This window comes from Vulpes vulpes, chromosome 13 (genome assembly GCF_048418805.1).
Source record: "Vulpes vulpes isolate BD-2025 chromosome 13, VulVul3, whole genome shotgun sequence".
NCBI lineage: Eukaryota > Metazoa > Chordata > Mammalia > Carnivora > Canidae > Vulpes > Vulpes vulpes.
Window position 1 is genome coordinate 90,672,021 of NC_132792.1, and position 12,753 is coordinate 90,684,773.

A 12,753-nucleotide genomic window follows, 5' to 3' on the forward strand; every position below is an offset into this window, starting at 1 on the left:
CTAACAATTCTGAAAATTCTACTAGGGTCCCAGTAGTAGTTGTGTACAATAAAGCTGAAATTTGAAAGCTGTATTTTAATTGGCTTCTAGTGGAAGACTTAATCATCTCCACAGCCTCTACCAGTTTCCCCAAGAGCCTCTGCAGATACCAGTATGGGATGCCTAGAATTGGGAACAGGATTTCTGCAGGCTACACAGGAATTCACATCCCTGCTTCTTGGCCTCATGGTCACCATGTTTTGTGTAATTGAGACAGAGATCCCAGGCATTTCCAAGAGAAGAGTGGAGAAGTGGTGAATTTGTGCTTCCTGACACATTTCTCTGGGGAACAAGGAGGGGGATTCTGCATTCTTGAGAGTTAAATGCAAGAGACACTGCAGGTGTTAAAAAATGAGTATGTGTTACTGGAGGTGAGGAATTCTGATCAGTTAAGGAAGCTAATGAATGGACACTCCCCCCTACCTTGTTTGTTTTTTTATTACTATGCTACCAGTAATCAGGGAAGATCTTTCTCTTCACCTACAGGAGTCACTGAAAGACGGTTGATGCAGTGTGTGAGGTTGGTCAAACTGTTTCTGCAGTAGAAGTCACTTATTTTTTTTTTTTTTAATTTATTCATGAGAGACAGAGAGAGAGGCATAGACCCAGGCAGAGGGAGAAGCAGGTTCCATGCAGGGAGCCTGACATGGGACTCGATCCCAGGTCTCCAGGGCCGAAGGTGACGCTAAACTGCTGAGCCACCCGGGCTGCCCAGTAGAAGTCACTTTTAACTAGAATTGTAGCACTGTCTTGATTTCATCATGGTACCCTGAAGGGTTATAAAGAAATGGCTTGGTGTTCTGATGATGTCCCATAGGAGATTGCTATAGCTTTGACCTCACTAATATCCCTTTGAATTTCATTTAAGTTTAGAAAAATATAAGCTCCAAAGATGAAGTATACATATTCATGAAGTGTTGAATCTGGTATCTCTCATGCAAAAGGTAACATTTGCTTTGAGTTTCTTAGGCAATTTAGAGAAGCTGGTACCTCTGGCAAGGTCTCTGTAAAAACAAATGATGTGGTTGGTCTGTGTGTGGTAGGGAGGGGAGAAACAGATGTGGTTCTGTTGTTCTGGGATATGTGATATGTGATAAATACAGAACTGTCCTGGAGTGTGAGCAAATAGTCATTTCTTTCCTGGATCCTCGCAGTTCCTATTGAGATGGAGTTGATAGATGATGACAGTTGATGGATATTATTCACGATGAAAAACACTGTTGTTTAAATAAAAGATTAAACATTATGAAGTTGAAAGTTTAACCATAAGATCTGATACAAGTTCTTCAGTTTTGCATTCCGTTATAAATGAATAATAAAGAAACTGTTGATACTCCTATAAAAAATAACTATGAAGGAATGTGACTAAAAATTTATGCAATCAAATAAATGTACATTGCCCACTTTAGTGTGATATACACATTTCAATGATGCTGTCTTTTTTTTTTTTTTTTTGACTCTGTCATTCTTAAAACATTTTGGAACACCCTTTTCTTTATAATTTGCTTTCAGTCTTGAAATATTTTATGCTAAGTGGTGGAAGGTCTTTATTCCTTAAGGCATGTTAGGTTTTTCAGAATAGCCAGAAATCTTTTAGAGCAGCATCTGGTGGATCATGCATGTCAGAGAGATGAATAATAATCACTTCTTTGTTGTTTAAGAGTTGTGACCATATAGTAATGATAGTGATTTTTATCCTTTGTAGTACCTAAATTTAATTTGAGGATCTTTCAGAAAAAGAAGAGTCCTAATAACATGTTGGACAGTGGCATATCAATAGGATCAATTTATTATAGCCTTTAGAAGTGTTTAAAAGACAGCCTTCATGTTAAATAGAGTTAGACAGAATGTAAATGTGATTAAACAGTTTTACACCAGAATTTGAAAGAAGGAAATATACTGAGGAAGATGACTTAGGGAGACTGATCTGATTTGGACCAAGTGTATAGTAGATCTGGGAGTTGCTGGATCTAATAGTTCTTAAGACCATTTCCTACACCCCTTGGATTCTTTTGACCCATGTTAGTCTTATTTTGGCCATTTTGGGATGGAATCTGAATTATATTATTTGAACAAACATGCTGAAGGATGGGCCTCAGTTGGATAGACCTTAGGTAATGGGAAAATGGTATGAAAAGCTAAAACAAAAAAAGAGCTGTTGATTGAAGTGGGAATTAGATCAAAAGTCATTTATTTCCTGTGTCCCTCAGTAAATAGTGAGCAGACATCTCAGTGGCAGGGATTCTAGTCTAACGGTCGGTCATCTATCTGTAGGCACCTGTGTGGCAGAGGTCTTGAAGGTATTTAGTACATTGCTTTTTAATGAAAAGAAAAGACTAATATTTATTAAGCCCTAGTAGTTCCAGGTGCTACCTCACCGAATCCTGAAAACAGTCCGGCATGGTGTGTTTGGTGACCTTAGCTCTATGGAGGGTTCATAGGAAGCTCCAATTGAGCTGAAGCTCAAAGAAAGGATAAGTACTGGGGATATTGTAAGTAGTAGAAATGTAATTTAAAACTCAATCTGTCTAAAAGCCCAAGCTATGGGCAGCCCAGGTGGCTCAGCAGTTTAGCGCCGCCTTCAGCCCACGGGCTGATCCTAGAGACCCGGGATCAAGTCCCACATCAGGCTCCCTGCATGGAGCCTGCTTCTTCTTCTGCCTGTGTCTCTGCCTCTCTCTCTCTCTCTCGAATGAATGAATGAATGAATGAATGAATGAATAAATAAATAAATAAATAAATAAATAAAACTCTTAAAAAAAAAAAGCAATGACTGGAGACATTTTTGCTTGGCACAACTGGGGAGAGTGCTACTGGCATCTAGTGGTTGGAGATCAGGGATAGTGTGCCCCTTCACACCCTAGAAAAAATGATCTGACTTCAGTGTGCCTATGCCAAGGTTGAGAAACCTTGGTCTAACTATTAAAAGCTATGAATCCAGTCACATCCCTGGCCTGGCCAACATTCCCACCATTGGCTGTTTCGCAGCATTGCCCCGTCCTGTCACAGCCTGAGCACTAAGCACATGTAGGCTGGGGAGGTTTGAGGGGCAAGTGTAGGAGCAGTTTGGCTTGTGCTTCCCTCCCGCTCCATGAGGTAGATTGTAAAAAACAGCAAAAAAAAAAAAAAAAAAAAAAAAAAAAAAAAAACCCTTGCCTGGAGATTTGAAAATATGAAAATAATAAGTAATAAAATAAATGCTGTCTTTTTATTTGGGGTTTGTGGTATGGAGGGCCATGCAAAGTGCAGGGCCTGGGGCAGGAACTCCTTTTGTCCAGGGATAAAGGCAGTACTGGTGCCTGACATATATAGTAGACACTGGAAAAATATGTGTTAAATGAATATTTCCACAGCACCATCCCTCCTGAAGGAATGAATGGCATGTATTTCCATATATTCTATACTGTTCCATTTTAAGGGTTGTTACATGATGCAAGGCTTCAAATTACAAAGATTGAGAATGTTTTATCTAATTCAGCTGGGAAGCAATTTAATTTTTCAGTTCCTGCATGTTCTTGTCTTTCAAACAACAGCTTGAATTAGAATCAGGGGTTCTTTACTTGGGTTCTCCATACCAGCCATTGAGACGTTCCAGCAGCTCCTCAAACCCCAAAATTAGATTCACAATTACATGGATATACACATTTACTAATGATGTGTACATTTTCTCTAAAGAGGGTATACTTGAGAGCTTATTTGGGTTCCACCTTTTAGCTATTGTGACTAATGCTGCTGTGAATATTGGTTTACAAGTCCTTGTTTTCAGTTACTTGGGATATGTATCTAGTCGAGTTGCTGGATCATATGGTAACTCCAGCTTTAGCTTTTTTTTTTTTTTTAAGATTTTATTCATTTATTCATGAGAGACAGAGAGAAAGAGAGACGAGGCAGAGGGAGAAGCAGGCTCCATGCAAGGAGCCCAACGTGGGACTCGCTCCTGGGACTCTAGGATCACTCCCTGGGCTGAAGGTAGGCGCCAAACCACTGAGCCACCCAGGGATCCCTAGCTTTAGCTTTCTGAAGACTGCCAAATTACTTTCCCCAATGACCACCATTTCACAGTCCCATCAGATTTCAGTTGCACAAAGATTTCAGTTTTTCTACATCTTCAGCAACACTTATTTTCTTGTTTTATTTTTATAGCCATCCTAGTGGATACAAAGTGATATTTCACTATGGTTTTGATTTGCATTTCCTTAATGATTAATGATGTTGAGCATCTTTTCATGTACTTATTGACCATTTGTATATCTTCTTTGGAGAGCTTCTTAGGCCTTTTGCGTATATTTTAATTGGATTGTCTTTATGGTCTTGATAAAAATTGTTTATATATTCTAGATATTAAATGCTTATTTAGATACGGGATTTGCAGATATTTTTCTCCCATGATGTAGTTTGTCTTTTCACTTCCTTGATAATGTCCTTTGATACAAAAAAAAGTTTTAAATTTTGATGGAATCCAGTTTATGTTTTTCTGTTGTTATTCATGCTTTTGATGTCATATCTAAGAATCATTTACCAAATCAAAAATCATGAATATTTACTCAATGTTTCCTTGTAAAATTTGTGTGTTTTTAGCCCTTATTTTAGGACATTGGTCCATTTTGAGTTAATTTTTCTATGTGATGTGAGATAGGGTTCCAACTTCATTCCTTTGTATGTGGAAATCCCATTCTTGGTACCATACATTAAAGAGACTCCGCATTGAATGGACTTGGCACCCTTGTCAAAAATCATTGGCTGTCAGGCACTTGGGTGGCTCAGTTGGTTGAGCATCTGACTCTTTCATTTTGGCTTGGATCATGATCTCCCGGTCATAAGATTGAGTCTGGAATTGGTCTCTGTGCCCAGTGTGGAATCTGGTTGGGATTCTCTGCCTCTGTCCTTCCCCCTGCTCATACATGTGGTCACTTGCTCTCTCTCAAAATAAATAAAATCTTTTAAAAATGTCATTGGCAAAAAAAAAAAAAAAAAAAAAAAGTCATTGGCCAGCTATGGATGTTTGGGTTTATTTCTGGACTGAGTTCTACTCTATTGGTCTGTATGTCTATCTGTGTGCCAGTACCACGCTATTTTGATTACTGTAGCTTTGTAGTAAGTGCTAAAATTAGTAACTTTGTTCTTCCTTTTCAAGATTGTTTTCGTTCCCTTATAATTCCATATCAGTTTGGGGATTCGCTTTTTATTTCTGCAAAAAAGTCTTTTGAAGTTTTGATAGGGATTGTGTTGAATCTAGATTGCAGATTTGAGTGGTATTGACATTTTAACAATACTAAGTCTTCGTGCCACAAACATGATGTCTTTTTTCACTTAGGTCCTTTTAAATTTCTTTGAGCAATGTTTTGTAATTTTTTTTAAAGATTTTTATTTATTTATTCATGAGAGACAGAGAGAGAGAGAGAGAGAGAGAGAGGCAGAGACACAGGCAGAGGGAGACACAGGCAGGGAGTCTGATGTGGGATTCAAGCCCGGGACTCCAGGAAAACGCCCTGGGTGCAAGGCAGGCGCTTAACCCCTGTGCTACCCAGGGATCCCATGTTTTGTAATTTTAAATATGCAAGTTTTTATCTCTTTGATTATGATTTTATTCCTAAATATTTTATTCTTTTAGATTCATTTGTATTTGAGATTTTTAAAATACCTAGCTCATTAAATCTGTGTTCCAACCTAATATTAAGTCCTAGAAAATACTATAGAAGACATCTTGAAATTTGGAAATAAGTGGATTAGAGTTTGAACCTGGCTCTGGCACTGCTAAAAACTAGCTGATAACCTTGACTATATCACGTAATCTCTCTGATTCTGTTTCTTCATTTGCAAACACATAGGGATAAAAGCAAATCTTTCACAGAAGTGTAGATCAAAGATAATATATGCAAAGGACTAGCTCTAGAGTATGACTCAGAGTTAAATACTAGATAACTAGTACTAGGTTGCTCGTATTGTGTTTTCTTCTATGGTTTCAGTATAAATACTGGCTTGCCATACAATTTCTCATGAACATTTAGCTTAGATTACCTTTGTTTGCTTTATTTCTTTTTACATCCAGAAGTTTTGTGATTAAAAGATATATATATAAAGCTTGAGTAGAATTAATTTGTTGCCAAGGCTAATGATTTTTACACAAACTAAATACCTATTCCTCAGAGAGTTTTATGAAGTTTGTTGCATGGGATGGGGGGGATAGTTATAAAATGTCACATGCTGTCTCTGTTTCAGTGGTACTATGTCCTTAAAAGAGGAAAATCTTTCTTTTAAAGTTGCTGCTCTCAGATGCTTCTTTGCTTTCTTGGATCCTCTACTGTCCTGGCATTGCAAGGTTAAATTTTAGACATTACTAGCATTTAACCTCTAAGAGTAGCAAAGCTGACTTAAGGCTTTACCAAATGCAACTAATCCTGCCATCTTAGAATTGCATTTGTTGTTATGTGTGAAATATAACTATTGTCATATATAAATCTGGGTACCCATGCTGTATTTTTTTTCTTAAGCATTTTAGGGGACTTTTAGATTCAAGTAGGCAGAATTGATTTCTGAAAGACAATCTAAGAGTTCTGATTATTTTTGTTTTACTTTAAATATAGGCATTTGATTAAAATCTGGTAAGAGAATTAGATGTAGGATAGATGTTTCTTAATATCATAAAAGCAAATTCCTTAAGTTATTGTCATAGCAATGTATTTTAGCCATTTTGCTATTCATTTCCTGAAGAACATAAATGAACCTGCATACAAGAGTATGAAATGCTGCATATTCTGATGGGGAGGGAAGGGTGATGTGGGTATAGTCAAGTTGAGAAATTTGCAGGTTTGAAAAAGAAACAGAAATTGGAAGAGAGCCTATCACAGGGTTGCCAGATTCTGTTGGGGGGGGGGAGCGGCATTTAAGGCTATAGATAATTTATACTCTCACCTGTTTGTCCTACCAGGATGACTTTTCTCAGCAGTGCCTATGATGATTCCATATTAAAATGATAGTCCCAGTTGCTTGGGTGCTATTTTCTTTAAGCTTACTAAATGATAGCAAGCAAATTTTAAATTACATATCAGCGATACAGTTAAAAGCAAAGGCTCAGGAGTCAGGCCTTGGTTTATTATATCCTGACTTCTCCAGCTAGCAGCTGTAAAACTTGAGTAGGTTCTCATTGTCTGTGATAGTTATGTATATGGAATGTCAATTGGTTATGTCCTTTTAGACACTTACTTCTTGAGGTTCTAGCATATTTATTATTATTTATATGATTTTATATATGCTAGAATTTTTACACTTTCCCCAGGAAACTACATATCAAGAGATTATTGTTGAATTCTTGGTCTGTAAGTACTTAATCAGATATAGAATCAGCATTGGTATATGTGATAAGAGAGCCATCTGGCTCAAGGAACTCTTTCAGGTGGACTGTGGTCCTTTGTATGTGGGTGTCTTTGTCATGAGTGCCCTTGAAAATATAGAAATGTACTTGAGTTAATTCCTTTACTGTAAAACAATTATGGTACAGATTATGAATTCATTGTAACTGAGGCTTTAAAAATATTTTCATCATGATTTTCTACTAATCTCTCTGAACTTTTTAGTGTTCTTATCTCTTCATTGGTTAATTCAGTAGAAATAAATTGCTCTTCCACAGTCTGACCACTGGAGGGTGTAGATTATTTTCACTTTTTGAATTAAAGTCTGAATATAACTTGTGGGGTAAGTACTTATATTGAACCAGTTTAGCTCAACCTGTGATAAGCAGGTTTCAGATTAGGAAGTTTTAAGTAAATCCTTATATCTTCTTAAAAAGCCTTTTAATACCTGGTCTCATATACTTTGGGGATTAGTAGTTTAAAAAAAAAAAAGTGTGTATTTTACTAGCATCATTATTATCTGTGGAGTCTAAGAAAAGAGTCTGACTCTCCTGATTAGCATTATAGCTTTGTTTCTATTTCCTTAAGCTAGACTTTTTCTGGAAAGATTGAAGTCTAGGAAAAACTTCCAATTTCTACGCATTTTTTAAAGGTTATTAAAGACGTGTAAAAGTAAAAAGCAGTCTCACTTGATACTCAACCATTTATCTTTGCTTTTGAGAAAAAAATTGGCAGTACAGTAGTGTTTTTCTTTGAAAAATCATATAGATGTTAGGAACTATAGGTTGTAGTTTTAACTTTCATTGACCAAGTCCAACAAGTGCCGCCACTCAAATGATGGGCCAGAACTAGAATGTTGGGTACTAGTTGGGAGTCAGGTGATCCACAGGTCACCACAGGGGAAAACTGGAGGTGGGTGCCTCTTGCAGAGTCAGTGTTTGGAAGATGAACTCACCCTGTCCGGGTCCATGGTGTGTGCTCACTTGCAGTCAGAACATTCTGTGAGTCATCAGTCCAAACAGTGAAACAATACCAAAACTAGCAGGAAACTGAAGTGATTGGCCTAGGGCCTGGTTGTTGTGTAAGAAACCTTTGAGGTGAAGTTTGCTTGAGGAGAGTTCATACCCACCAACCTCTGGCTCTTGACTTTCTTCTCTTGTTAGCCCTCTGTCTTTCCTTCTGGTGGAACTTCATTCTCCTTTGTTCAGCACTTTCTCTTCTGGTTGTAACCTGGCATCATGGGAGAAAGTACTGAACCAGAACTTGGGTCTAGGTGGGTGACCTTGGCCTAACTGCCTGATGTCTTGCTGGGCCTCAATTTACTCACTTTAAAAAAAAAAAAATTATTTATTTGAGAGAGAGAGAGCACAGGAGTCGGTTTGGGGAAGGAGAGGGAGTGGGGAAAGAATCTCAAGCAGACTCTGTGCTGAGTGCAGAGCCTGATGCAGGGTTTGACATCACCTTGAGATCATGACCTGAGCTGAAACCAAGAGTGGGACACTTAGCCCCCTGAGCCATCCAGGCGCCCCTTAGTTGACTCACTTTTAAAATGGATAAAGTTTTTGTTTTTCCTTTTTGCCTGTTTCTTTATCCCACATATACCCTTCTTAACAGTTTCTGTTATTCCACCTATGTAATTTCTCATCTCTTCCGGTTTTATTTCCTCTTTTTTTTTCCTCCTTCCTCATCTTATGTAGTTATGTAGTTTCTCTTTAATCTTCTTTCTCATTCTCTTTTACTTCCCCTTCTCCCTGATGTCTTATTTCTCCTTTTATTATTTTCCCATTGGCAGCACCCCAATACCAGTTTTTTTTCTTACTACCATCTGATGCTTGGGATCCAGACACGGAAGGAAAGGTTTAACTTGTTAAATGTTATATGATATTTAGATTTTTTTAAAAATCACTTCTCTCTCTCTCTCTGTGTGTGACTATCATAAATAAATAAATAAATTTAAAAAAAAATAAAAAATCACTTCTCTTTTAAAGGGAAGAATGTGTGTTAACTGATGTATACTGAGTTAGGCTACAAGCACTCATGGGCACTTACATGTACTCCAGGCTCACAGTGTTGGGTAGGCTGGGCACCGGGCAGTGTAACATACTGAATGAAAGATACATTTTTGCTATTTCTCATATTGGTGAATTTTGTTTTTAATTCAGCCATTTAATACTCTTCTGTGTGTCTTGGTGGTATATTGTTGTAGTAAACATTATCAGCCTCCCTTTACTTGATCAAACATTTGGAAATACTGTGTTTTTGTGATTACCAGCAGAAGAAAAAGTTTAATAATTTGAACATCATTAAATATATGAGGCTCAGCTAGTATATTGTTGATGAATTAATTTGGTACTTTTATGGCATGATGAGAAATCCTTTTATCTTCATTTCTTCATTAGTAGAACTCTGGCTGGATGTCCTTTTTCTCTCCTTGTTCTCAAGATTGTCTCTGGACCCTAAGATGGTGCTTTGTCCAATAGATATATAATAGGAGTCATATACATAATTTTAAATTACATAAAGTAAAAAGAAAAAAAAACAGGGATAAGTTAAAGAATATATCTTATTTAACTCTATATCAAAAAGTTATTTTAACATGTATATATAAAAAAATTAGGAAATTATTTCACACTTCATTTTTATTGTATTTTATGCTTACAGCACCTCTCAGTTGGTTCTAGCCACATTGCAGATATAACCACACTGTATTGAAGAAAATAGTATATTTTTAATTAAAAACAATATATTTTGTCCATATGTAGTAAGTATGTTTTCGAGTTTTAGAAAAGTTCACTTGAAGTTACTAGATGTTGATTTATGGAGAAATAGAAAATACCAGGAATGTTTGCATTTTATAGTGTTGCAGTGTCATACTCTTAAAGTTAAATTGTTCAGTTATTATTATGTAAAAAATATAATTAATATATTAACATAATTTATTATTAAACTTTTTCATTATTTACAGGGCTGAGCATACTATCTTACATCTGGAATTGTGAAAATATTTTGAGTCATGCCAATCGGGCAAAAAGTTGTAACTGAGTTCTGTAGAGCATATATAACCTGCTGTCTTTGGGAAGCTTGTTACTTACAAAATACATATACACTATTTTCCCTCAAATGATTAATTTTTATAAGATTACTTCTCTTTATATATAGTTGTTTTTATTTCTAAAAATGAGGATGTGATTGATTTAGAGAATCATTAACTCAATCCCTGTCCTGTGTGATGGAAGCTGCGGTGACCGTCATGTGATTGGGCAGGTCTTGGTACCTATCAGTGTAAACATATGGCACAGCCTGTCCCATGCCCCTCCTTATCTCCTTCAGAGAGAAGGGGTTGAGAGGTGTTTTGAGCAAATCTTATTGGTAAAGTCGTTTATGTATTGCTTTTTTTTTTTTTTAAGAACCATTTCCTTTCAGTTTTAACCATATTACTGTGCTGGCAAACAGTTTGCATTCAGTTTGTCAGCAGAGTGGCTTTCCGTTTTGATAATTTAAAACTGTAGCTTTTTCTCTGGAAAAAAAACCATGCTTGATGAGCTAGCTCAGTTTTAAGATGTTTTATTTAGAAGAAGATAGTAAAGATGAGGAGGAGGAGGAGGAGAAGGTTCATGAAGGCTCATTAAGTAAAACTGGAGGTGTTTACCATGGAAAGGCCCCTGCTGGCATCCTGGTGAGTTACATGCACTGATGTCCTGTTCCTTTCGCTTGCTTGCTCAATCTGGGTAGTACTGAGAGAAGAGGGTTAATGCCTTTTCTTTGGAAAATGTAGCACCCTACTGGATTTTATTAAATTTAATATTACATTTAGCTGAAATATTTGGTACCTGCTCTCCCTCAGTCATGCTACATCATCTTTCTACTCTTTTCTGTTTATTATTTAACAACTTTCTGCCTAGAAAAAAATGAGGTTGCTGCTTTAAACAGAATTTTTAAAACTATGTTTCAGATTAAACATACATGGTTTCACATTCTTTGCAGGTAAGTGCAGTAGTTAAATAAAAAGCATTTAAAAGTTTTATGGTTTTTATTGTCCTAGTCAAAAGTTTTTGAAAACTAAACTAGTATTTGGAAACTAGCATTTTATTCTGATACATAATACAAAAGAGTGATTGCAGTATTTCCCTCTCCTATGATTGGAAACAAAAAAATATTGTAAGCTTGACATGTGGGGAAAATGCAATTGAGTTCCTTTTTTTTTTTTTAAATCTAGACAAGATCCAAAATAAATCATATATAAGTGTAAGTTCTAGAAGTCAGCATTAAGGAAATAAAATCAGGTAAATTAAGGACAATATAATTTAACCCTGTGAAACCTTTTCCTTTAAAAATAATCTGAGGTTTTTACCATTAACTAAAGAAAGGTATTTCTTAGAAAATTAAGGATGTATGTGTTTATGAAAACGAGTAAAAAAAACATAATTTCTAAAATCTGTGGTTCATAATCAGGTTGATTTTAAAGTTATATAAATTTTTGTTACCTTTAAAAATATTACCATGTTTGTGTGCTTTTTTTGCTTTTTGGACTTCTTGATGAAAGTGTACTTGTTCAGTGTTCTTAGGAACTAATGGAACTGAACATTGTTTGCATGTGAATGGAAGTCAAGTATAGGGAGAGAAGCAATTTACTTCTGAAATTTCCTTTTTAATAGTATGGTGTATATGTATATATGGATTCATGCATATTTGTTGAGGTCAGAGGGGACAATAGTGAACATAGCTGAATCTTTATGAAATATTTAAAAAATTCTTTTAGTGAATAGTACTAACACACACAAACCACCTATCTTGGGACAAAGTTCTTATGCTTCCTACTACTGGTGTTTTCTAGAGAGAGGTTAACAGGTATTTGATTAGATTGCATTTTATTAACAGTTCCCTTTTATATTAATGTTAGAACATTTAAGTCCCATGAATCACCTCCCTGCCCCAAGAGATACTTTGATTTTCTGAATGGCTCCTGTTTGGGACACTAGATTTGATATCTGCTTAATAAGCTGTACTGATGATGTAAGAGTTAGACTTTGTAACTTGGGTGTGTGTGTGTGTGTGTGTGGCAAGAGGGAGAGGGAAAAACCTAGTTTTCAGGGGTCCAGGCCCTCAGTGACCCTGACACTCCTTACTTTTCATATACTGCCTGGGTGAATGTCTCTATCTTAAGGAGATGATTTTGTGGGTTTGGAACATAAATGTATAAATCTCATGATTTTAAAAAACCAGAAGACTTTTGTGCTTTGTTAGAAATTAGGAATTGGAAAAATAGTTTCCATAATTTTTAAATAGATGAGGATAATTCCTTTAGTTGGTAAGGAAATGGCCAAATTATTTCATATTTAAATACCTTGCAGTTCCAAAATAATCT

The 12,753-nt window shown here is 36.1% G+C and overlaps 1 protein-coding gene across 7 annotated transcripts in view; it reads left to right on the top strand.

Moving 5' to 3' along the window:
- LPIN2 (lipin 2) overlaps positions 1 to 12,753 on the top strand; it is an 82,245-nt gene that overhangs the window by 14,037 nt on the left and 55,455 nt on the right. For 3 of the 7 annotated variants that reach the window (XM_072735033.1, XM_072735035.1, XM_072735036.1), the window contains exon 2: positions 3,882 to 4,008. The exons of 3 other annotated variants lie outside the window; for them this stretch is intronic. Coding sequence is in view for 1 of the 4 variants with exons in the window: in XM_026005881.2 (XP_025861666.2) it covers positions 10,948 to 11,064 (117 nt within the window). In the remaining 3 variants the exon portion in view is untranslated. Of the gene's footprint in view, positions 1 to 3,881; positions 4,009 to 10,353; positions 11,065 to 12,753 lie in introns of all 7 variants that reach the window. One more of the 7 variants, XM_026005881.2, reaches the window with a different exon arrangement.